The sequence below is a fragment of the Lissotriton vulgaris genome, chromosome 1_1 (assembly GCF_964263255.1).
Source record: "Lissotriton vulgaris chromosome 1_1, aLisVul1.2, whole genome shotgun sequence".
Classification (NCBI taxonomy): Eukaryota; Metazoa; Chordata; class Amphibia; order Caudata; family Salamandridae; genus Lissotriton; species Lissotriton vulgaris.
Window position 1 is genome coordinate 419,440,515 of NC_141685.1, and position 26,242 is coordinate 419,466,756.

At 45.4% G+C, this 26,242-nt stretch overlaps 1 protein-coding gene and 1 pseudogene across 3 annotated transcripts in view; both read right to left on the reverse strand.

Annotated features, from left to right (window-relative positions):
• Nucleotides 1-14,999, reverse strand: part of LOC147747290 (syntaxin-18 pseudogene) — a 29,390-nt pseudogene extending 14,391 nt beyond the window's left edge.
• FYB2 (FYN binding protein 2) overlaps nucleotides 1-16,991 on the reverse strand; it is a 494,151-nt gene extending 477,160 nt beyond the window's left edge. For all 3 annotated transcript variants that reach the window (XR_015307520.1, XR_015307527.1, XM_086952746.1), the window contains exon 1: nucleotides 16,528-16,991. Coding sequence is in view for 1 of the 3 variants with exons in the window: in XM_086952746.1 (XP_086808872.1) it covers nucleotides 16,528-16,536 (9 nt within the window). In the remaining 2 variants the exon portion in view is untranslated. The remainder of the gene's footprint in view (nucleotides 1-16,527) is intronic.
• Between the last annotated feature and the right edge of the window lie 9,251 nt (nucleotides 16,992-26,242).

Below are 26,242 nucleotides of genomic sequence, written 5' to 3' on the forward strand. Positions count from 1 at the left end.
GGCCTAAGTGGACAAACATCACCAGCACATGCAACAGTACTTGTTATGCAGATCTACCCCAGCCTTTAATTTGAACTGTCGATAAAGGCAACTGAACGTGAGCCGAGGTGGCGCTCACCAACAATATTGCGTTACCCATATAGGATCAGCGAATCATTTCGCTCACCCTCTGTGTGGTGAAACACTGACAACTCCACAACTATGGGCAAGCCAAATAAACAACAAGCTAAACTATCTTTTGACACACGCCTAAGCCAACACAAGCACATTCCGATACGGAGATAGATTCAGACTGCGCCAGGGAATCCAACATGGAAGATACTCTAAAAGCGATTCAACAAAGTTTGCAAGCAATCGATGGGAAAATTGATGCCCCCACAATAGGAGTGGACCATATGGCGGCGAAATTGGACAAGCAAGGCGAGCGCCTTGATGCAGCGAAATTGAGAATTTCAGCGGTTGAGGAGAAGTCCAGCGACGCACCCACAAAATGTGCCACAAATAGAGAGATTGCTGGAAGTCATCAAAAATAAAAATGGAGACTTAGAGGCGAGATCACGCCAAAACAATATATGCGTAATGGATATAACAGAAAGTGCCAATACTGGGAGATTGGAAACATATATAGAAACCATGCTGAACGACTGCTTTGGAGCAGAATATTTCTCCTCAGTACTAATTATCGAGCACGCACACCGTTCCTTGGCACCATCACCACCCCCAGGAGCCCCACCAAGACCTATTGGAGCTCAGGTCCTGAATTATAGAGACAGACACCGTACTGCGAAAAACAACAACTGGTCATGTATCAAAACTGGGATGTCTCCTTCTATTCGGACTTTACACAGTCAGTGCGTAGGGAGTTTGCATCTGTGAAATAAAAAACTCAGAGACTTGGGAATCCCATACGCCATGCTCTACCCTGCGTCACACATGAAGAATGGAAAGGAGCGACCAATCGGTCCCCCCGAACGTATGGTGGAGTACCACGATCCCCCCGGGAAGCCATCTTGGGCGGGAGGCGAGTCTCGGCTGGTATGCCCGAAGCGGCGTAGCCGGGGCGCGCCTTTTTCCCGCCCTAGAGTGGGCTGGCCTAGACACCAACGTGGCCGGCCACGCCCTCGGAGGCAGGCGGGGGCGGGTTCACGCCCACCCTGAAGACGGATAAAAGGAGCGGAAGCCAAGAAAGCATCCTCTTGTTCCTGTGCTCTGAAGCTGCACCTCCCCGCTGCACGTGAGCTCGAGACGGAACGAAGAGCAATTTTGAGCGTTGTAATCCCTCTCTTTGTCTTACAGATATCCCGTCTAAGAATGCCCAAGAAGGCCGGAAAGCGGGTCGGTACCGAGGAGATGCTCCGCATACTCATGAAGGAGATAGCCGATCTAAAAAGAAAGGTTGAGGCTAAGGACGGGGAGGGAGGACCGAAACGGCCTTTACAGGGAACAATTCCCGGTGGAAAGAGCAAGAGGCCCAGAAGGGGAGCACTTGGGGGGGGGGAGACCCCGGTTCCCGAAGCGCCACGAGAGGAGCCAACCCCGGCGCCAAAGGAGGGGAATCCAATCCCTGTGGTGGTCACCCCTGCGAACAGGGAGGATATGCCCCCCGAGTTAGCGGCGCAATTGGCAGCGTGGTTGGGAAACGATAGCGAGGGCGCCACGGCTGACGACGCCCGGGCAGTGATGAGGCAACTGCGGGAATCTAGGGAGGCTGCGAAGACGCCAACTCCTGTTCCCCCACAGGTCCCGGCGGTGGGAAGTACAGCAGGCCCAAGTTCGGCGACAAGCGTGGGGTCTACTTCAGGTAAGCGGCCATTGCCGATTGCGGGGGGGGAGTCTGCACCTTCTCGAAAGGAGAAGATTGCCCAGCACGTCCCACTAGAAGTCAAGGAATTGATTTGGGCGGATAAATATGTAAACATGTTTTCATTGCTTACCAACCATTACGAGATCGAGCATGTAAAGAGTCAAAAGGAGCTCATGCATCCGAGTGTTTGGCGCGCAAAAATGGCCGCCTTTAAGGTCGACGAGACCATTGGTACTTGGGGCAGAGCGTGGGGAATTTTTACTTCCATCATGGGGGAGCGCAGACCTGAGTTGTTGACCGAGTTACCCATTTATCAGTCACGTATTATGGAGTATTCTGTGGCATATGGGGGCAATCAGTGGTTCTGCTATGATAATCTGTTTAGAAAAGCTAAAGAACACAACCCGTTGTTGTCTTGGGATTGTTACGACTCTGTGTCTTGGCAAAAAATGGAGAGTACAGGGATGTTGAAGGTACCATTAGTAGGCAGTAACGGGGGGAATCCTCCCGCCAAAACTCTGGGACGCCCTTTCGGACAGGTACAGGTAACGAGTTCCACACGAAGCCGAGTGGCAACACAGGTAAAAGGGGGATCTGTTGGAATTTTAACAGGGGCAAATGTACCAGGCCCCAGGGGTCATGCAAATTCAGACATGAGTGTGGGGGGTGCGGGCAGCCATCCCATCCTGAGTCCATGTGCAGAGCCAAAACGGGTGATAACGGTGGTAAGGGAGGCGCCAAACAGGTCTAATATAGTCCAAGGGGCGCCTTTGCCGACCCCGGTTGATACCATGGCAATGATTCCTTGGCTCAGCGAATACCCAGATCATGCTTCCGCTGGGGTGTTACGGAACGGGTTTTCATATGGTTTCCGCATCCCAGTGGGGGATTTTCAGGGGGTACCGGACTGTAAGAATCAAATGTCGGTCTTACAGCACACGGCAGTGGTGCAGGTAAAGATTGGGAAAGAGGTGACTCGAGGTCGTGTCGCCGGTCCATTCGATTTGCCACCAGTTGCTAATTTTGTGTGTTCTCCTCTAGGGGTGGTTCCCAAGAAGGACCCGGGTAAGTTTCGGCTGATCCACAATTTGTCAGCCCCACATGGTCTTTCCGTGAATGACGCGATAGACCCGGAAGTATGTTCGGTGCGGTACGCATCTTTCGATGAGGCCGTTGCCATGTTGAATCGCCTGGGGCCCGGGACGCTGATGGCCAAATCGGACATCGAGTCAGCGTTCCGGTTGCTCCCGGTACACCCAGACGATCAGCGTCTCCTTGGTTTTCAGTTTCAGGGTCGCTATTACATGGATAAATGTATGCCAATGGGATGCTCGATTTCATGTGCCTATTTCGAGAAATTCAGTTGTTTTCTGCAGTGGGTATTCACGAGGAAGACAGGTTTTCAACATGTTATGCACTATCTCGATGACTTTCTGTTTCTGGGGGCAGCCGGGGATTCTGAGTGTGGACAGGCCTTACATGAATTTTGTGTCCTAATGAATCAATTCGGTGTGCCATTGGCGCCAGGTAAGACGGTGGGTCCCTCGACCTTGATCGAGTTTCTGGGGATCGAGCTCGACTCGGTGGAAGGTTGTTTTCGTTTACCTAAAGAAAAAGTGTTAAAATTCAGGTTATCCCTTGAGACATGTATTCGTGCAACGAAAGTGAACTTGCATCAATTGCAACAGGTGGTTGGTCAGTTGAATTTTGCCCTGAGAGTAATGCCGATGGCACGCCCCTTTTCCCGCTCGATTGCACAGTCCATGGTCGGCTTGAAGGAAGGACATCATCGTACGAGACTCTCGGCAGAGGTTCGCCAGGACATGCGCATTTGGATTGCATTCCTGGCGGATTTCAATGGTCGAATTGTCTGGAATAAACCAGCAGTGTCTTCCGAGGAGTTGGGGCTATGGACAGACTCAGCGGGGAGTGTGGGTTTTGGCGCCATATTGGGTACACAATGGTCGGCTCAAAAATGGCCATCATGGTGGCATGAGTGCGGGTTGACGAGTAACATTGCTTTTCTCGAACTGTTCCCTATTCTGGTGGCCTTGAAAACATGGCCAGAAGGGTTTAGGGGTCAATCTGTGGTGTTCTGGTCTGATAATATGACCGTGGTTGAGTGTATCAATAGTCAGGCAGCACGTTGCAAATTGATTCTGAGACTGCTCAAGGAAATTGTGTTGTTGTGCATGCAACTAAATGTACTGTTTAGGGCGCGACACGTGCCGGGGGTGATGAACCAAGCGGCTGATGCGCTCTCTCGTTTCCGTATGCAGGCCTTCTGGGGTTTTCTGCCCACAGCGGACCCGGTGGCGGCACCCTTTCCCGAAGCTCTCTGGTCTCTCGGTGCCCCGAACTACAAGACCTCGTGGGAGAGAGTTTAGCACCCAGGACGAGGAAGGCATATGAAGGGGCGTTCCGTTCCTATTGGGCCTTTTTGGGTACTGCCGGGAGGGAGCTTTGGGGTCTGGAAGAGTGTGTAGTGAGATTCCTGCTCTCTTTACGTCATGCGGGCAAGTCAGTAGCTACGGCCCAGAGGCATCGGGCCGCCATTTCCTTCATGGCAAGGGCTCATGGGATCCAGGACCCGACAGCGTCTTTCGTTGTGCAGAAAGCGCTACGTGGGTGGCAACGCCTTGAGGGTCGCAGAGTAGACGATAGGCACCCGATAGGTCTGGATAGGTTGGCCCTGTTATTTTCCGTGCTACCGGTAACATGTTCATCCCAGTACGAAGCAGTGTTGTTCCGAGCCGCATTTGCATTAGCATTCCATGGGGCTATGCGGGTAAGCGAATTAGTGGCAAAGAACAAGCAGGATACGATGGGGGGACTGTGCCGGGAACACATTCAGGTCAGGGAGGAGACGATGACGGTCTCGTTTGTCAGGTCCAAATCCGATCAGGATGCAATCGGGGACTGCGTAATCATCCAGAGGATCCCCGGGTCTGCCATGTGCTCTGTTGGGTGCGTAGAGGAATATTTAGCGCAGAGGGTGGCAGCATGGGGGGGGACCTTGTTAAGACACGCTGACGCCACCCCACTGACGAGGTTTCAGTTGCAGCGGGTGCTTGCGATGTCGATTTCTGCCGCGGGCTTGAACCCCGGCGACTTTGGGACCCATTCCTTTCGGATAGGGGCTGCTACGGAAGCTACAGCCAGGGGTCTGAATGTTGAACAAGTAAAACGTGTGGGGCGTTGGTCCTCGAACTGTTATAAGAGGTATGTGCGGTTGCACATGTTGTGAAGCTGTAATGATGTACTCACGCTTCTTGTTTTTGTTTGGTTTTCAGTTGCGCAAGCCTACGAGGCGGGGCGGACTGTCCAGTCGACCCGACACCGGGGGGCCAGCGGTCAGACATTACCGACTGTGAAAAAGGAGGTGTGGGTCGTGGGCCACTCATACGTGAGGCGTGCCGCGGACGTATTCAAAGCAGGTGACATGATTCACGTGGCTGGGGAATACGGGTACAGTGTGTCCTTCTACGGAAAGGGCGGGCTCTGTATTGACCAGTTTCGATCATTTTTCGAGGGTTTGTTAGGGCGGACAAGGTCACCGCCGTCTGTAGTCATAGTACATCTTGGGGGCAATGATTTGGTGGCCACTGGTAGACGACTTCTTCTTGAGGCGATGCTCTCCACGGTAAGTTGGTTGGCGAGAAGAGTTCCAGGGTGCACAATTGCATGGTCCCATATGATCCCACGGAAAGTGTGGCGGGGGGCTATTTCTGTTTCTGCTGTGAATCATTCAGTAAGGAAAATTAATAATAAAGTGAGTAGACTGTTCCGTTCAAGTACACTGCATTCTATTTCGCATGGTTGTATTAAAGGGGACAGTATGTATTCGGGGGATGGTGTTCATTTGTCCCGGATGGGGAACGAGTTACTCATAGGAGACCTGATAGCCTGGCTAAAGACGTTATGAAATGACCTTTAGGCAGGAGTGTTGTGGGGGGTCCGGATAGCCGGTCAACTATCCGGCCTGTGGCGGTAAGGTCATGATCGGTGAGCAGTAATTCGAAGATCCCTATGAGGGGGCGTCACCCATTACGGATGGGAGCGCGCGGGGGAGGTGGCCAATTGGCCCCTCAACGGGGAGGCGGTCCTGTCTAAGGAGAGGCCGCCGGAAGGAAAGGAAAGGTGGTCAAGGCCCCTTCCTGGATAGGAGGGGCTACGGCCCCTCCTGGGGAATTTCCCGGGGCCAGGACATCTGCGACGGCAGATGGGTAAGTTGTGTGGGGTGCGGGAGGGGGTTTACGCTACCTTTTTAGACACCTCACACGAGTCCTCGAACGACCGTTAAATGGCGTCGAGTTTATTGGGGCCCCCGTCAAGTACAAAGGGAAATTGGTAGATGCACTTGAGGTACGCCTCTGTGCGGTCGCTCCTCTCACAAGTGAGGGGGGTATTTCTGGTTTAGGGATCTGACACCGGTTACGACCTTGCCGTTGGCCCTTAAACGTTAGGATGTACAATTTCAAGTCAAATGTTTTGTAGGATGTTAGTTCGGCTAGGAGAACCTTTGTATTAGAGATCTGTTAAGGTTAGCCAAACATCGTAATGTGGAAATGAAATTGTACATTATATGAAACTGTTATTTTAATGTTTTCTTTTTGTTTCATATTTTAATAAATACGGCCGGGAAGGGTGACTCCCTTCCCGCCTTCCAAAAGTTCAAGAACTGTTTCCGGTTTCCCAATTCTTGGGGATTGTGTTGAGAGGGGGTGGCGGGTATCTCGGCCATACGAACAATAATATTGCCCACACCAAAAGCTGCCCAAGACTTCCTAAAGCACACCTCCTCCAAACGTAAAACTAAGGAACCAGCGGCTTTTTCTTTGTAGGCTGATGGAAGCAGTGGCTAGCTGGGTATAAGACAGATACTGTAAGGTAAGACTGAGATAACCTGTACAAAAAGTCGATGTAAATCATACACTATTCAATATAGAATGTACCCGGCTGGGAGAGAAGTACAGCAAATTGCCCGACCTCAAATGGAAACTTACCTGAACAATGGGACTGTGTCTACGCTCCCAGATATAGACAAAGTGACACAGTAAACACACGATGGCGTGGATGGTGCCCAGCTGTAATCTACTGAGAGCATGTGGCAGATAAGGTTTTTAGAAGATCATAGCAATATGTAATGTACAAATAAGACTGAATACAATTATGAATACTTGGACTCTATTTGTGCCTACAAGTACAGCCTAAGTAAAAAGTTGCAAACTGTGTCTCTATCTATAGAGAAGCATGGCAAAGCATATGGTAGAAATTTACCAAAGAAGTGAAACCAACAGGGGAACTGTATATTCTAGGTCACGCCACTTAAGATGTGTGAGCATATAAAATGCCTATACATGTTTATTTATCTATTAGATGCCTAAAGTACATATGTCATGTCGACCCGCATGGATTAGCTTTAATAAGCTAGCCAACTATCCTAAATATGTTCCGGACACATCCGCTATGTGGATGTAATGCGTGTGCTTAGTGGCCCCCCAGTGGGTGTTGGATGTTTCTTTTTCTGTTTACAGGCACATGGCTTTGGCATAATTGGGATGCTCAAGAGGGTGGGGGGAGAAGGGGTTTGTTTGTTTTCCCAGTTACAGACACAAAGTGTAAAACTTCTAATGTAAACGCCAGATGCACAAAGTACTGTAATTCCAGGCTAAGGCAAACATCACAGGATATAGGTAATACGGTGAACATGAAAAACACAATTTTAGTCGGATACAGGGCCAAAAATGGTAGATTAAAAAGACAAGTCACTACTGCGTTTAATAACATGGAATGTTCGGGGGTTGTTCAACCCCCGAAGATAAGACAAGTATTTGCATATCTAGACAGGCATCAGATCGCAACTGCGATGCTACAAGAAACCCATCTAGCCAAAGATGTCAATTGTTCACTAGGCAGTAGATGGGCTGAAGTAGTACTGAAATCCTCTTACTCTTCATACGCTAGAGGTATTCTTATACTTATAAAGAAAGGCACACACTTTGTATTAGACCAAATAATCTCGGATGACCAGGGAAGGGATTTAATAATTACTGGTCATTTACATGGCACCTGGGTAGGCCTAATCAACACATATGTGTTGTAAAGTGTAATGTGTTGTAAGTGAAGTAGTGTGGCTCACTGGTTAGAGGCAGCAGACCCAAGAGCAGAGGACGGCCCGGGACCAGGGTTCGATTCCCGGTGCGGCAGGTTTCTGGACCAGGGTCAGCAGACTCGATAATTCTCTCGCCTCGGTGCCCACTCTGATCAGCGATCATACTCGGCAACTCTGGGCATTAGCTTGCCTCATCTTCACTAACGGCCCCACCAGACCGCCGGGGATGCCTGGTCTCACCCTGGAGATACCCATTAAGGGACCATCTCTCAGGGAAGCCAGGAAGGGTTTCGCAGCGGTCGAAGCGCCTTGGGACCCTACGGGTAAGTAGTGCACTATATAAATGCCAATACATTTACATTTACATATATGGCCCAAACACAAATGATCCTGAATTCTTCAGCGACATCTGGAGTAGACTAAGACAATTGACGCCAATGGACATACTCTGGGGTGGGGATCTAAACCTATCATTGAATGATGAGCAAGACAGATAAGGCACAAGCAAAGAACCTCATAAGCAGGCAATTAAAATAATGAAATTGGAGTGCTTGATGTCTGGCGGCTCCATAACCCAGGCAAGTTAGAGGGTAAACACGCTTCCGTGTATCACAACAGCTTGCCCTGCATAGACTATTGGTTAGCCACAGAAACTGCAAGCACATGGATCTGTGATATACAGCACCTTCCTAAGACATTATCAGACCACAAATCAATAGTAATCTCATTTGACCTCCCACACTACACACCTCCGCCTTTTGTCATTTTAACGCTAAGACATTACTAGACCTCCTATATAACTCAATACACAAAGCAATAGAGGAGTACTTTAACATTAATAACAACTCAGTGGAAGATGCAAGCATAGTGTGGGAGGCTTTTAAAGCCACGATACATGGCATCTGTATCAGTACTAACGCTGGCATTCTGCGAGATATACGTACCCAATTAGTTAAATGTGAAAGAAAAAGAAAAACAACTCGAAGCGGAATTTGAACATACACACAATGCAGCCATGCTGGGGAGCATAAAAGAATTATTGTCTGAATATCAAGACCAGGTGAACAATGAGATTAAATATCTGTCCGTCGCCAGACGGCCCATGCTTATGGGGAGGGAGGTAGATCGGGACGCATCCTGGCACACAAAAAATCTGTAACCCAAGTAATACACATGTTGTTACCAACATTAGAGATGCACAAGGCACACAGCACTACGACACTGCAAATTTTTTAAAAACTTTCATGGCAACATGTGAGGAGCTATACGCTACATGAAACACTGCTGAGAACCAAGAAATCCCCAGCAACCTAGAGGATATAGCCATTGCCGGGCTCTCGGACGACCAAAGGGAATATTTAGTACAACAGATCACTACTGCAGAGGTCTCAGAGGCTCTAAAAACCTTCACCAATGGTAAAGCCCCAAGGCCTGATGGGTTCACTGGGGAGTTTTACATGGCATACGCAGAGCTATTATGTCCCTATTTAGTGGAGATGTATGGAGATGCACATGAAAAACAGAATCTACCACCTACACTACGGGAAGGATTAATCATAGTTTTGCTAAAGCCAGATAAAGACCCCACTGCTTGTGACTCGTATCATCTGTTATCCTTAATAAATACAGATGCCAAAATAGAAGCGAAAATTATAGCCACAAGAATGCAAAACATACTACTACCAGATCAGTCAGGATTCATCCCGGATCGCTCCACCTCTCACAACATTCGTACATTGTTTGCACTATTGCACCAAATTAACCCAGAGTTAGAGGCGGCGGCAGTGCTGTTGGACGCTGCCATGGCATTTGACTTGGTGGAGCAGGAATATCTTTTCACAGTAATGCAGAAAATGGGCCTGCCCCCTAATGTTATGTTATGTTACAATTTATTTATATAGCGCACGGCTACTCCAATGGAGTGTCCCGGCGCTTTAGATTGGCAGCTCATTGAACAGAAAACATAACAACTAAAAGCATCCTAAACAGCAAAGTGACATAAACTAAAGTGTAAAAAGCCAAGTTTTCAGTCCCTTCCTAAACAACAGAAGAAGATCTAATGACATGGATTAAAATCCTGTACACCAAGCCAGTAGCGTGAATAAAAGTTAACGAACAGGTCTCAGGCATCATACAAATCCAGCGTGGCACCAGACAGGGGTGACCCCTATCACCCCTATTGTTTGCTATAGCAGTGGAACAATTGGCATGCAAAAAAATGTCAAAAACATGCTAACACAGCATTGCGGTTTCTGCAGTGCCCACTTGGTATATCCATGTATGCAGACGACGTGGTGTTGTATGTAAGGGAGCCTCGCCTCCACTTGTCCCAGTTGCTGCATGAATATATTAAATTTTGCAGACACTGTGGTCTACAAATAAATTGGGGTAAATCTACAATTCTTCCTCTAACAGACGCTACCACGCCACATCAGGTCTCTTGGCATGGCGAGCGGATCCGGTTAAATACCTCGATATCTGATACCATAGAGATCCTGAGGTAGTGATTCGAGAAAATGATGAGGCCGCAATTGCTGAACTTGAAGAAAAAATAGATAGATTGTTTTACCTGCCACTGTCATTAGCGGAAAGAGTGGTCATTGCGAAAATGGTGATACTCCCCAAGCTATTATCCTTATTCAACAACATTTCATTACCACCACCTGCAGCAGTTTTTCAGAGACTCACTACAAACATCACCAAGCGAATATGGGCCGGGAAAGTAGCTCGCATCGACCTGCGTACATTGATATTGCTCTACAGTAAGGGTGGATTTGCGGTGCTGGATCTGTTACTATATTACCTATGTGCACAAGCGCAATATGCACATTATTGGTTTCACCCGGTACGATATCTACCACATACAGCAGTGGAAGATGGTGATGTCCATCCCATCCCACTACGAAGTGTACTACCACATCCTCGCCCCCATATCGCTAGAACTGAAATGAACACAATAAAAACCACAAACTTTGCATGGCAACGCATGGGGAAACTGATGCAGCTAGTACCATTCTGTGTGCCGGCCCTGTCACTACATCGTCAACCTGAGTTAACAGTGACACAAACTGGTAACGGTATGTCGATGCTACAGCAGATAGGCATAACCAATATGGGGGATCAATATATCAAGGGAAGGTTTGTAGAAGAGTATGACCTCAACCAAACGCTCCTTTTTAAATGTACCTACCATAGACTGCAAGGACCTATATCCCACATTCCCTGCGGAACCACTAACATTGGCAGCATTATAAATGATTATTATCAGCCCAAATAATACACATTTGGTATCCAAACTATATAAGTTACTACAGGATGATATAGAGGCAGATACCAGTAAAGCTCGAGATCCCTGGGATGCCCAATTAGAGACACCTCTGAGGGTGGAGGAGTGACATAGTTGCTGTGCACTAACGACCTTATTGAAACCCAATGGCAACCTGCCTATAAGACACTACAAGTATATACATCAAATATACCACACCCGATTAATATTGCAAAAATGTGGATTAAGAGCAGATGCTAAATGCCGCAGATGCAATACAGACAATGCCGACTTCATGCACACAGCATGGAGATGCGCCAAAATTAGCAAATACTGGGAGGAAATAAAATTGATCCCCAACTCACATGTTGGAAATAAAGGTAGACTGTTTGGCCAAAGAGTTGCAGTTGGGCGTGGTAGGACATTTGAAATCTACCAAACACAAGCTATGCACTATAGTGCTATTGATGGGCAAAAGACGTGCATCCATGCACTGGGAGAGTAAGAGGTCCCATAGTAAGAAACAGCAGTTAACCGATCTAGAATATTATAAGGACACTAACAACATATGAGGAAGAAGTGCCACAAGCCTCTAGACCCAAAGAATATTGGTCGCCACTGACAGAATACTTGCGATCTCATCCAAACTTGCTGGGCTCTGACAACAGGTAAATGGGCATACTGTAATGTGCTGTACATGAAAACAGTTTCAAGCTATGCTATGTATTAAAAAATGCATAATGTCTGATTTGTAAGAGCTATGTATAGATAAATACTGTGAACTGGGATGTTTTGTTAATCCTTCTTGTGGTATTATCTATGTATGCAACAAAAATTATTTTAAAAAAATTTAAAAAAAACAGGCAGCATTTAAACATTTTTTTTTACTTTATTTAAAAAGCAATCACATACATGGTGGTCTACTGACCCCAGCATGCCACCATACCTGTGAGTGCAGGCCATTCCCAATGGGTCGCAATTTGCAACCTGCCTCATAAATATTGATGAGACAGGTCCATTGCGATCCATTTGGGAATTGCAAACAGTGTTAAACACATTGTAGTACATCAAAGTTTGCAGCTTCCTAATTGCGAGTCACAAAAAGTCCAAATTAGGTAGTTGAAAAATTTGGCGACAGTACGTGTGGCCTCAAGTGATTCTCAGCAGCTTTGATCTAAGGAGATGGGAATTCTGTAGTTTTATGCTTGACTGGGAAAATAGTGCCACCAATTGTTTTCTTCCTGCAAGCCAGAATAATAAGATACATTGCCAGTCTTGAATTTAAGTTCCTGGATTGAAGAATTCTGTGATTTTTGCTTTAAATAATGTTGGCCCTTTGCCATTTACAGCTGTGTATGAGGCACAGTAGTTCGAAAGAGGATCACTTTGCTAATTAGAGCCAATGTAGAGCAGTCAGTATCAGAGAGATGCAAGTTCCTATATTTATTTTTAAATGTAGATTGGCTTTCTAGTTTCTGATTCTTTCTAACTAGATAGTTCATAGTAGAATGCTTTGGAATCGTCTGTTAATATATTCCTGTTTAGAGAGAACCATTGATGTTACGAGTAGCTTTTGTATAAATCCGAGATGTGGAGAAATGAGTCCAAGTCTATACAGAAGGTTGCTTGAGAAAATTAAATAATCAAGTGGACAGTTCTGTAATAAAAGGTCCGGCTCCTGTATATACCCACAACTGCAGAGGTCATACAAATGTTCTTCTTCTGGGAGCACAAGCACTCACCCATCCAAGGTTGGCACGATTCATCATTGGGCGGTGCTCCTCATTGGGCCAGCGATGGAATGCTCAACTGGCCGCTAAAGTGTCTCTTTGCCGGAGATCTTTTCAGTTGTGCCTCAATAAACAAAATTATTAGGACCCAGTGTTCTCCATTATCTATGTGCTGAGAAAGTGAGTGTATGCCCATCTCCTAGAGAAAAGGGCAGACTTATCTCATAAGTGATTGATTAAATTCACTAAAGGTCCCCTCCATAATTTAATCTAGGAGTTTCAGCTAAGAGTTAAAAACATGGAGGAATGTCTGGGAAGATAATGTTACTTTGTACATTAAAATGGCCAACATGTTTCATACCTATCAAAGTCCAACCAGGATTAGTGGCCATTTATCAAGACCAAAATTGAGACCTACTCTCTTAAAGGTGGGTCTACTATTTAAACAATAATGTGCTCCCACTTAGAAGTGAGCAATGATCACTGTCTCATTCATGGAGTAGACATACAATTCGACTTCAGCTGCAAATTTCTAGAACACTTAAATGACCCAATTCCTATATACTCGACCCCCATGACATTTGGGATGTGGTCACTTGCCCCTTCCAAGGCCACTATGGTTATCCTACCTGTCTCCATGTTCCTAGAAATCAAGGGGGTCTGCTGTATCTGTAGCTACCGACTCAGTGGCCTACAATTATTTAAGAATAGTTATATGAAAAAAATAAGGATTTAATATGAGATAATGAACAAACATGTATTGTCTACTATCCATGTTTAGGTCTGGCTACAGACAGCTTTAGCTGCCTCCAAAGTGTTTGTCATCATGTTTCCAATAGTATATGCTATTCAATGTGTGGTCTACTATTTCACCTGAAATGGAGTGCTGCCATTACACTGCATTGTTTTTGGGAGCAGTGCAGATGTAATGGACAACTAGTTAAATGAATACATCTCCAAAAATGCTTCACCCATTTAAAGCAACATATCCTGTGTGCTAAACAAGTGAGTGCTGGACAAGCAAGGTTATTAACTTGTAAATGCACTAATATCTGTCGGGTTATTTTGCAATATATTTATTTGGGTCTTTTAGTGCAAATCAACTCTACCTTCAAAATAGAAATCAAATGATTTTATTAAGAAGGATCCCCCGATAGTTATAATGTGTTTACATATTATTTATGGGATACTTAACAAAGGTATCTTGTTATTTATGATGCTTGTGGTGCGTGTAATGGAGGAGTCGATTTGCCAATATAGTTTCAGTGAGCGAAGACATGTCTGTACAATTATCATTCTCACAATTTTCAGGGTCAATCCCCTCTCCCAGGCCTTGTTTTTTTAAATACTTACACCACTGAGTATTTCATGAGAGTCACAGTGCATGTTACATTGTCTCCATTCAAAGATGGACACTTTGGTGGAATCTACTAGTGCCTGACACACAGCTTCAGCTTCTAGGACACAGCAAAACACTGGGCACCCGCAATGTGAACTGAGGTCCACACTCAGTGGGTGTTGATCTAAGTGTTGCTGGCTTAAGCAAAGGCGTCACCACATGGCCTGGGAGGTGCACAGGCAGGCAAACAAACAGTAAATATTACCAGCAAATGGCACACTTCCAAACATGCACTTATGAACTCATGAAAAAGGTTATGATTCAATTGAGAACAATCACTACAGCTAGGAATGGGGGCAATTTAACCTGCTGTTGACATTCTTCACATAATGTTGCCCTGTCTTGTTTAATACAAGCTGCCATAATGGTGCAAATTGTTGACATAGTGTTAGTGTTAAAATGACAACTTCTGGTGAATTGACTGCACTAACACTATATTTAAATTATTTACATATTGCCAGTATATTTGGCACAAATTGCGCCAGGCCTGGTATTATTCTTTAACTTGTATAATATTGGTACATTTTGCAATATTATAACATTAGCACAACGGCTGTCTGAGACAGATTAGTGCATCTCTCCATCAAATCATAAACTCATTCCACTACTAATCTAACAAACTAAGGGCGTATTCAACCATCCACTCACCCTTTTACACATGCACTGCATCTTCCAGTCAGACTCATGTTTACGCTCATCCATACACACAAAACATGTAAAAAATCTATTTGGACATCTAAAACAGCCAGACTTGTTGGGTTTACCAATGCTTGTATAAAGTTACTTCAGTAACAGTAAAGGAGTGGTCCTAAAAGCACAAATACTGCACGGAATATTGAAAACAAAGCCACATTAACAAGCTGGTGGTGAAAGTATCAGTTCATCATTGAGGGCCACTTGCAGTAACCGGTTATACTTATTCGAATATTATAATGTTCAGAAAGGCATTAGCACAGTATGAACCGATAAAAAACAGACTACAGCAATTGTTGAATACAAACACATATTGACCTCCCCCAATCAAAAGCAATCACTGAAAGTCTCCGTCATTTCAAGGGGAAGCAGAGTCAATTTACCCATCTTCCTTTTAGATTCACTCTATTCAAATATATCTTACAGTGATGTATTGACATTATGGAACAACTCATTTCCATGCATAGGGACCTAGGATCACAGACAATAATAAACAATATATGATCTTTTTGGCAAAATCGTATGCAGCCAAGAGGCGCCAAGCCGTGTGTGAGACCATCATTTCAACACTGGGTGGGTACCCAAGAGTCTCAGCATGGCACGTAGTTGACGAATACAACAAAAACAGAGTTTTTGGGGGCTTTCAATTCTTTGGTATGCAGCCTGTTGTTTAAAATAGGAGAAGCGAACCACGAGTAGCAGCGTGCATAGCGTCACTGGGTAAAAAGGAGGGGCAGGACTAGCATAATGGATGACGACTGGTACACGTCATCCATTCACACTTGGCTGCTACGATATTCTCAAATTACAAGTTGATTGCCAAATGACTACCTCGATTCAAAATCGATTACATTCGTATGAGGCTGAAGACCAAAATGTTTAAACAACCAGAAAGAAAGTCATATCTTAATCCTTCAGATCACAAAACAAATACACCTCGCCCCCTAGGGAGAAGATGAAATGTCCCGTGTATCAAACATTTGACAAGTCATAATATTCACGTCACACACACAAAACAAAGTTTCAGGTGCAGAACGCTTTGCGTCTTGGTCAAGAAGAAGATGAAAATAATCTTTGAAAGGCGTTCTGTGGTTTAAGAGGATATCGTTTTTACATTGAAACGAACCCGTATTTCGGAAAAGCAACATTGCGGTTTAGTAACCCGCTCTGCAAGCTCGAGGACACACATCTGACGATTAAGCGAGCACTTCGAATCGCTGTAACTAACGACTCCGTTTAGGAATTTGACGTTTAAGGACTGGTCGGAGCATTACAAGAACAACAATCTGCAGACAGCGCAAAACAGTTTGAAAAAGCATCATTTTCTTTCAATCCTATTTTTTTCTAGAAAAGTAAGCACAGGTGTCTCGCACCCTGCGGTTACTCTAATGTTCATCTGAATGTCAAACCCCGACAACCAAAAGGGATACACACTTATTTGCGATAAACATAATAATGCCTTAATCTAAATATGTACTCTCTCCGCAAAATCAGACACAAAAAATGCCCGCTTCCCCATACCGTGTCCATGGCTGTATGTGGCCGGCTCCGGTCAGCAGAACCAGGAGAGCGCGCGCCGTGCCCTAGGCGGCTCGAGCAGGTAACATTCAGTCAGCAATCTCGACCGCGTCCTCGCTTGTGCGGGACTTTTTCACTAATTACTTCCTCCTGAGGAAGATTCATTCCCGCAGATCTGCCTGAGGGTGGGACCTCAGCCATTGGCCTCTTCGCCTCTGTGTATGATTGGCAGGCGAACCGCTCTTTACAGGTAAAAACTCTTTCCGCAGCTTCTGCTGGACTAGATAAAACATGTTTAACAGCCACAGTTAGTTTTTGTCACGAATTATTTTAGTTTTCTATTTGTTCCAAGATAATGTTTACGTTTAAGATCTGCAATTAGGATCAACGATATTATGTGCCTGCTCCGCGACTGCGTGCCAGCCAAACAAGAGATGTAATTCTACTCGTTGGCACTCACCCCGGGGAAAGACCGCGTTGTTCACTTTTCGCAACTGCGAAGCTTCAAAGTGCATAAGAGGAAACACGGTAAACAAAGAATGCAGGTGGGAGAGAGAGAGATTGTCGGGCGTATGTGTGAGAACGTCACAGACAGCGACATGCAGATGCAAATCTGAAACAATAACGGATTAATACATTGCTTACTAAATGTCACACATTGAGGGCATTGAAGAGCAGACAGTAAGCTTGTCTTGGTAAGGGGGGAAATGAATTGGCATTTAGAAAATCATGGTAGGTTGTAAAATTAAACACTTCATTTGCAGAAATGTTACTGCAGGTGCAAAGGGTAACTTGAGTCTGCTTTTGCTGTTCACGGACAGTATGCGATTAAACAGGCTTTTGTGCAGATGCTTCTGTAAAATCAGTCGGTCGAAGTGCATTAAAGAAGATTGTTAACTGATGTTGCATGCAATTGGGGCGGAGTCACTGAGTGAGGGGGCGGGGTCAAAGGTGTGGATAAAAGAAACACAATATTCTGTAGGTTATTTTTGGTCTTGCACCTTCAGGTAGCTACATTTAAAATACAGTGCAACTTAAATGAGAATTACATAAAAATAATTACGTTATCAGTGGGAAATGCACATGAGTAAATTCTGAAACATAAAAGAGCAATCAGTGCCCCACCACACCCAAAATTTAACAAATTACAAGGTCTGTATCCAAAGTTTGTTCTTCAAGTCCTCTTTTTTATTTAATGAACATATCGTGCAACATGTACAGTAGGCCAGCCAATGCGTTTCGTCCAATACAATGGACTTTTCAGGTATGAGGGGCCATAGTATCTGTGGCAAATGCAGAGGATCAGTGTGTATTCAAATAACTGGAGACTGGGCAGGTCAATCACTCAGTGTATAGTATAAAATAATTGCAAGCTGCTATATTCCATGGTCAGATGCCAGGACTATACGGTGCATCAAGAATAAGTAAACCGCCGGGTCAAAACACAATAAAGGTGGTCCAAAGCAGATAGAAACATCAGCTCTGCACCATGATAAGCGCCGAAACCCAGTGCACAAGGAAGTCTTCTTTTCGTCCTGGGTTTATTCTTGATGCACCATATATTCCTGGCATCTGACTCTAGGATATAGCTGGTTGCAATTATTTTATACTATACACTAAAACTTTTAGCGTTTCAACTGAAATAGAAGGGAGAAGTGTTAAAATATACGTGTGCCCACATTACCTTTTCTTCTAAATTCTTTTGTTTATTGTCAAGTTCATCCCCACAATATTTTGCATACTTAAGTTTTTCATCTATCGGATTGGCCTGCCAACAGATTTTATGATCTTTAATCATTTGCGAAATTTCTGGTTTTAACCCTGACACAAATCGATAAATAAAATGTGTCATGTCTTTCGTGTCAATGCTTTCCAACCCACTGTACTGCTTAAATACCTGAAAAAGGCGTTCATAATATGCATGTACTGATTCATCCTTATTTTGGGTAGTTCTGTCTCTTCTTGTCCAGTCAGTTTCCTTTGGGGGTACCTTTCCTTTTAAGTATAGTATTACTTGATTGTATTTCTTCATTACTTCATCTGATGGGGCTCCTGTCTTCGGGTCTCTAGGGTACTCATCATTAGGCCAATCTACCGCTATTTCTCTATATGTTCCTCCTGGTGCCCAGCAGCAGCAGCAGGCCCCCCTCAAGTCAGGATCCAGAGAACACTTTCATGGGGTCACAGCCCCCTCTTATATACACCTTTTCCTTTGTCTCCTAGCACAGGGTTAAGGGAAAACCAGATGAAACTGGTTTGGGAGCACTTGAGCACTTTGCTTTGCTCAGCTCCCCTTCTTCCATTCAAAGGATGGGCCAGGGACATCAGACGCACCACAGGGGGCGAAGCCAGCATTGTGTAGGGAAGGTACAGCCCCATTCAGGTCCCAGGTGCAACTCCTCCCTCCCATCTACATGCAGATCTCCCCATTCACCACCGGGCAGATCGATCCTGGCTCCTGGAGCCAGGCACACCAGCCAGCCCCTGTCACTCACAAGCCAGACTGTCAATCCACATTCGCTGCACACAGAAATGCCAACTTCTAGAAGTGGTTTTCTACACTAGTCACATTAAATCTGCGCACACCGTCATGCAGCATTTAATCTCATGAGTTTGTACATACCAAACTCGCCCCTGCACTCCTCTCACATCAGGAACTACCATGGACACTCATCTCTCCCATGCATTCCTATGGGAGGGCAGGCCAATCTCACCACACACACTCAGGCTGCGCACGCACTTTACACTGGGACACAGGGCTAAAGTGCGTAGAAGCCTAAAACAACTAACACCAGATCACATTTAAAAGTAAAACGTTTGAGGGGTGAACCTGCCAAAAGGGCCAAGTCCAACACTGAGGTACTGCTACCCTTCCTGAGTGTGATGTTATCTGTGTGCTGTGATGATTTGTGTTGTGGGAGTTCATGGTGGGGCACTCAGATATGTGTGATACTGGTTTGGAAGTTGTGCACACTCAGCCTAGTGTGCATGCAATGCTGTCAGTGTATATTTCATTGTACTTGCTTGGTGTGCATCCCCCTGATATCCAGCTGAGTTTGCTGTGTGATGGATTGGTATGTGCATCTGTTGTGTTTTTCTTGTGGATGTATGCAGTGTGTTGCCTGTGTTGGATCTTTCCACTGACAGGTGCAATGTGTGTGTGATGTTCTATTTGCATGACATTGTGTGTGAGTAGTTTGTGCATTTGATACATTCAGATGTGTGCTGCATGTGTAGTGTGCATTTCTTGTGTGTATGTCGCATGAAGCAATGTGGATTCATGTTCATGAACTTGTTTTGAGTGCACAATAATGGTTTGTCCTTTTTGGCCTGTCACTTGTCAGGTTTGTGCATGTGCATGCTTGTGGTACACTATGACACCATGTTCACTGGATGACTGGTGTGGTGTGCATGTGTGTGTTAGATAATTTGTCCCCTTGATCCCAATTATTGTTCATGATTGTTTTTTTGATGATACAATTCTTTTTGGTGTTGGGGTATGGTGTCTGCATTGATCCAGAGTGACAATGTTGTCTATTCTTGTTCTGTCTAGGATCACATTGCCTTTCTACTGTTTGGCTGCAGATGGCTGGGCTTGTTGGACTTCTGTGTATATTGTTTGTGAGATTTGTGTTTGGATGGTCGATATGTTCCTCCTCTTGCATGTGATATACACATGCTATGTGGCTTGCTCAATGGCTTTCCGGCACTATCCACTTCACCTTGGACTAGCACATTTATTGTCCACCATTGTTGCTGACCTATGGTATTTGCATGTGGCAGAGTGTCAGTGTGAGATGTTTCTGAGGGACTTGACAAGCAGTGTGAACTGTTCAGTCGTTATTCATATGCAGCGTGATTCTTACTTTCTTAATTATACTCAGTTTGATTCACATGAGTGGAAGGTAGATGTGAGGAGGAGGGTTATCATCTTCACCCCCACCTTCCCAGTCAATCTACCTTGTTCCTTGATGTGTGAGGTGCAAGTTCTAGCCAAACCTGGCTGATAAATTGTGCAGGGGGGCACAGGAGGGGCACAGGAGTAGCACATAGCATGTGCCCAAATGTGGGAAGCATACTGTGGGTAGGGTGAAGTGCGAGCCCTGTGAATCTGGCCAGACAGTCCAAGCCTGGCGCCGGCCCTGCCTATTACATTGTGCGCAGGTTTTCCAGCGTCTTCACTGCCGCAGTGACTTGCCCATACATTGCAGTGATTTTGCGGTTGATCAGTGACTCGGATGTGGAGGTGTGGGTTTCTGTCAGGCAGTACATGTGTGAGTACACTGGGGGATATGTTACTGTCCCCACCAGAGTGTCTGATGTGGACAGGAACCATCAGCACAGGAGTTTTGTGTTGTGGTTGTATGCGGAGTTGTGTTTTTATGTACCTGCTGTGTTGTCTGCGTCAACGTCTTATTTGCTGGTAGTGGATGAGGTACAGCAGCATGTTCTTGAAGAGCTGGATCTATTGCGGTCAGGACCGCTTGGAGGTGACCGGGATTCAAATTTTGCTCTCCGCAGTAATTCTTCCGCTGTTTTTCTATTGACTCCCTCGGCCACCGTTGCGGAATGAAATTTCTGGCGGATCATGTAACTCTGCAGCGGAAGGGAAATGGGTTATGTTTGCCCATTGTAATATGGCGGACGCGAGAACCGCCGAAGGAGTATGGAAAAGGACATTTTCCACCAGCACCAGCACCTCAGATGTACCTTTACTGCCATCCTAATGAGCCCCGTAATGCCCAGCGGTTTAGTGGTCAAGTATGAAATGTAAGATGGTGCTCCACTTGCATTTTAACAATGTCCACATGGGCTGCCCAGCCCATGCTTTCTGGAGACCAGTAGGTAAATATATATGATATAATCAGTTGTCATATGGCTTGTCTAACCTTTATCTAATGTGAAATAAAAATCCTAATATACTTGCCCTGGTAGAATGCACGGTGGCTCACATATAATTACTGTGCTTCATGCTTCACTATTACAGGAGCACGAGCACTTATGCAAGCTGACAAACCCTCAAAGAATATTTCTGACCTCCAGTAGATTCTGTAATTGTGAAGGTGAAACATTTTATGACAAACCCATCCTTAAGCTTCAGCTCATGGCTCTTAGCTTTAATGGATCCTAGATCTTAGGTCATTAGGACTTCTGAACGTGTGAATCAACAGCTTGAATCTAACTCTTCTACATTACCAGTCAGTGTTGGAAGGAGCCTAGATTCCTCTCAAGGGCACCACAGTGACTGTCATTTTTAATACCTATAGAATTTGAAAATAATTCTTGATGCCTGCATCTAAATTTCTTAATGTTTGTGTCTTTATAATCGTTTGAGTTTAATTTACTCCTCTAATTTGTTTCAGGAGTATACTTCTAAATGGTGAAGTTTTTTTGATATTGCTCTAGAAGTGCTGCGTGCAATATTTCCACAGTAGGCTTTATTGATGGTATCATTTCAACCATCCTACCCTATCAATTCCAGATCAGAAAAATATATATCAAGATACTAGTAGGAGCCATGTTATTGGGTTTTGTACCAGCCCAGTCACAGATCCTATCAGGACTGCAAACTCTTTCTGTCTTGCATAAGAATCTGGTTCCCTACAAATTTTCTCCACTTATTTTTGATAATTTTCCAAATGAGAAATCTAGAGCCATTACCCACCCATTATTATTACTAATTGAACCAATGCCTTTCAGATGCAGGAAAACATTAAAAGGAAAAAGACATTGGTCTATGGCATCTCCCAAAATCTGGAAATTCTGCCACAGTTACTAAGCGTTTAGTAAAACCAGAACCACTGAAGAAAGGAGGCTTGCAAGGCTGCCGTGGATTGGGGAGCATGCCATCTCTGACCTTAGCCAGCAGCAAATTTTATTGTGAAAGCAGTAGTATAACCTTTATAAAATAATACATTTTAGCTAAAACTCCACCATCTATCCAGGAATCCCATGGTGGTGTCTTTGGCCCAGCTTCTGTGCATAGGCATGTATTTGGGAAAATAATAAACATAGAATAGAGACTGAAAATAATGAAGGGAGATGCCATTAAAGAGAAGAGAAGTGGGGGCCAAGATTCAAGTCCCAAACTGCTTTGCAGGCAGGGCATGCAGCGCTCTTAAGCACCTTACCATCCCCCACTACAAGGACTCATATGAGAGGTGAGCAGTGTGGACAAGTACTTTAAGGCCCAGACTGCTTTGCCTCGGAGGTGGGGTAAACATAACTCTGAAGTGACTTACATTTACAGAAGTGCGGGACGCCATGTGAGAGGAGAGGAGAAGGGAGGAGATGAGAGGAGGGAAGACAAGAGCAGAGGAGTTGAGTTGAGTGGGGCCTGACTGCTTTGCCTGGGAGATGAGGCACGCACCGATCTTAAGTGCCTGACATTTCTGGCAGCTCGGCACACGTGAGGGATGCACCTGGGAAAGACTGGTCCAAGACAAGGCATGTCTTCCCTGCTCATCACCCGGAAGAGGCTTGGATGTGCAAGCTCTCTTGTCTGGAGGACAAAGCCTTTCTGGAGGAATGCAGTTGATAGTGGATGCCCAGAGGTTCCTCTGCAAAGGAATTGGTCTTTGGATTCGCTGTTGTTATCCCATTCACCTCCCTTGTTAGCTTGAGTTGCAGGTAATTTTTCCCTTTACTGGTGCTTCATTCCTTATAGAAAGGTTTGCCTGCTAGAAATGAAAAGCACCAGTGATCAGGATAAACCTAAAGGCACCATTGTACTTACAATGCTCCCCTCTAGATAACTTTTTTGACTAGAGCAGTCAGGATTGTCTGCCCCTTGACCAAAGATATTGGCCATTTCACCACCTAACTTGTCTCTCCACCTAACAGGTGCATCAAGCAACTCAGTGATTATACATAGTGCACCGTTAGAGGGAGATACTGGTAGGAGAACCATGATCTACCCATGGGATGCAAAAAACCAAGACTCCTCACCAGGGATGGCTCTTCCATTGAAGCAGAGGAGCGTTGCCCCACTTAAATTACCCCCAAGGATGAAAAATAAAATGGCAATTTATTACCATTGTATTGTTCATCTCCTCTTCCTGAAATGAGCATAAGGACAGGGGTGGGGCCACTGCTGAATGACAGCAGCTGGGAGGAGGGTGGGCTGTTTGTGCACTTTTTAAAGTGTGCATGTCCCTTTGGCCGGCCATCTTGCGACAGCCAGCCAGACATGCACAATTTGAAACCTCTAACACAGCTGTCTTAAGACAGCTGGGTTAGAATAAATGCAAGCCTCAAGGGTGTTGGGGAGCGCTGAGTGAGGTCACTCCCTCCAATCAGGGTGCCGCTCTCACAGCATGGGAGCAGCACCAGGATTGGTGCCGGTACTACATCCAGTTCCTGAAAAGAGGTCCAGAGCAGAGGATGTTGGTTCAGGTAAGGTTTAATATTAATATTTGTGCGACCCACCCTCTGTCCCCATAGATGCCAGCTGCCACTGCTCCTCACTTATTAGTGTAGAAGGCCCCTCTGGCAAAAGAAAGTGACAGACTAATCGGATTTTACCTATAATATCAAATAAGAACACCCCCTCCCAAAATTAGGACCTGCTACAGAGAAAGATAAAAACCTTGATTAACATTTGTGTCACACCTTTGCATACATGCTTACCTCCCACCCCAATTCAGGCAGGAGACTATTGATTTCAAGGTTAGTCTCCGGCCTCCTGATTCCTGCATAGAAAAACCCAATTCCACAGTAGGCTATAGCTCAGAGGGGCTGAATTTGTGCGACACATTGATGCACTGCCAGTAACCTGCTTCTGCAGGCGAGAGTACATTTGTCACACTCTCCCTGCCTGCCCTAGTGCATTCTCCGCGCTCCATCCTGACAGGTAAGAAAAACATCATATATGCCTTTTTTCATATCAGATCCTGCAGCAGCACACTTGAAAGTCCCTTACATGCCAATAGACCTCTATTCAGGGTCAGTAGATCAATGATCAATTCAGGGTCAGTAGGTCAATAGATGTCAATGGGAGAAATGCATTCTCCTGATTAATATTTATACATTTCCCACTTTACTCTTCTAAAATGTTGGCATGTATGCCCTTGATGAGAAAATAGCAAGCTTGGAGGATGGTATTTTAAAATTAAGTAATTGCAATACTGTGACCTTCATGCACAAAGGGGCGGATGAGGTGGAGGTAATACATACCACCACCGCAATGGCTGACCCTGCAGGGGTGTGGACCCAGGGGTCGAAATCTACTGAACCAACTATTTGCATAAAATTTGGTAGGTGGGACCCAGTTTATGAGGGTGGGGAACAAAAGCAACAGGCTGTGTATTCTGTAGTAATTTGCAACTCACAGAAACGGAGTGTACTACAGTGTCTCAGATACATTTAGCGATTCCTAATCGGGTTGCAAATGACCTGCCGCATCAATGTTTATGAGACATGTCACAATTTGTGACCCATCGGGAATGGGCAAGAACCCAGGGATGGTGGTCTGCAGGGGACAAGAGAACTCTATGGGGCACATTAAGATCATCCAGTCGTACAAAGGGAAAGCCCGCCATAAGGGCGGGGGTCCCGTGGTTGCCATTAGGATGCACCCCCAACAGCGGCAGGCATATCCTGCATTCCTAACATTGTGGCGGGCGGTGCACTCAGCATCGCCTGCCACAATGCCAGGAAGCCATGTTGTGCACTTCCATGCACAACATGGCAGGGACCGCATGGTGCCTGCCATATTGTGCATGGAACTAAAGGGGGGGTACCATAGGTACCCTCTATGTGCACCCCCTACCCCCTGGAGTCCCTGGGGGCCCGTAACTGGCCTCCCAAGCAGACTCCGCATGCCTTTCCGTGGCGGCAATGCTGCCACCGAAAGGCATTTGAAACCCCACATCCTAATATGGCTGGCGGTGTCTTTTCGACACCGCCACCATATAGAACTCTTTTCCACCCGGTCGCCATCCTAATGGGGCCTTATGTCTGTGTTTTCTTTTTAAATAAAGCAACTTTCTTTGTTAAAATGCAGCCCGGTATTGTTGAAGGAAAAGGAGAACGCTTTTAAAAGAAAAGAATGAAAAGGTTTCCCTGGGACCACTGCCTGTTCTTAAAAATTATTTTTGCATACATGTCCAAAGGGTAAGGGGTTCCATAGGGACCCCTTCCAGTTTGCGACTGGCTTACCACCTACTTGAAGCAATTGTTTTACGACATTAGCAAATCCTAATAGCAAATCGCAAACCCTATTTTAGAGGCGGTAATAGGTGACAACTTGCAAAATCTGTTTTTTAAATACTACAACCCTTTTTAGCAGTCGCAAACAGCCCAATTTGTCCTTTGCAACCGCTAGAAATGGTTGTACATCTGGCCCATTGCCCCAGTATTTGAACAAGTGGTGTAATCACTGCAAAATGATTTTACTATATACCCTACCTTCATCTCCCCCTTGATTTTTGCCCCTATGTAGCGGTTTTCAAATGCTCCTCCCTGCCCGCATCCAGGGTGGAATCCGATTGAGAACTTAAAAATAAGGTGTGACATTAGCTAACCAGAAATTCTGATTTCAGTATATCGGAGCATAAGGATCTTCTTTTAGTTAGGAGTGTTGAATGGATTCGACATTTAGCTAGACACTCCAAGGTAGACTGAGTAATTACTAGCTGTAGGAATCCAAAATTATCTAGTCGGTTAATTTTGAACAGCAATCAAAATGCAAACTGGAATCTTTTGGATAATCGTATCT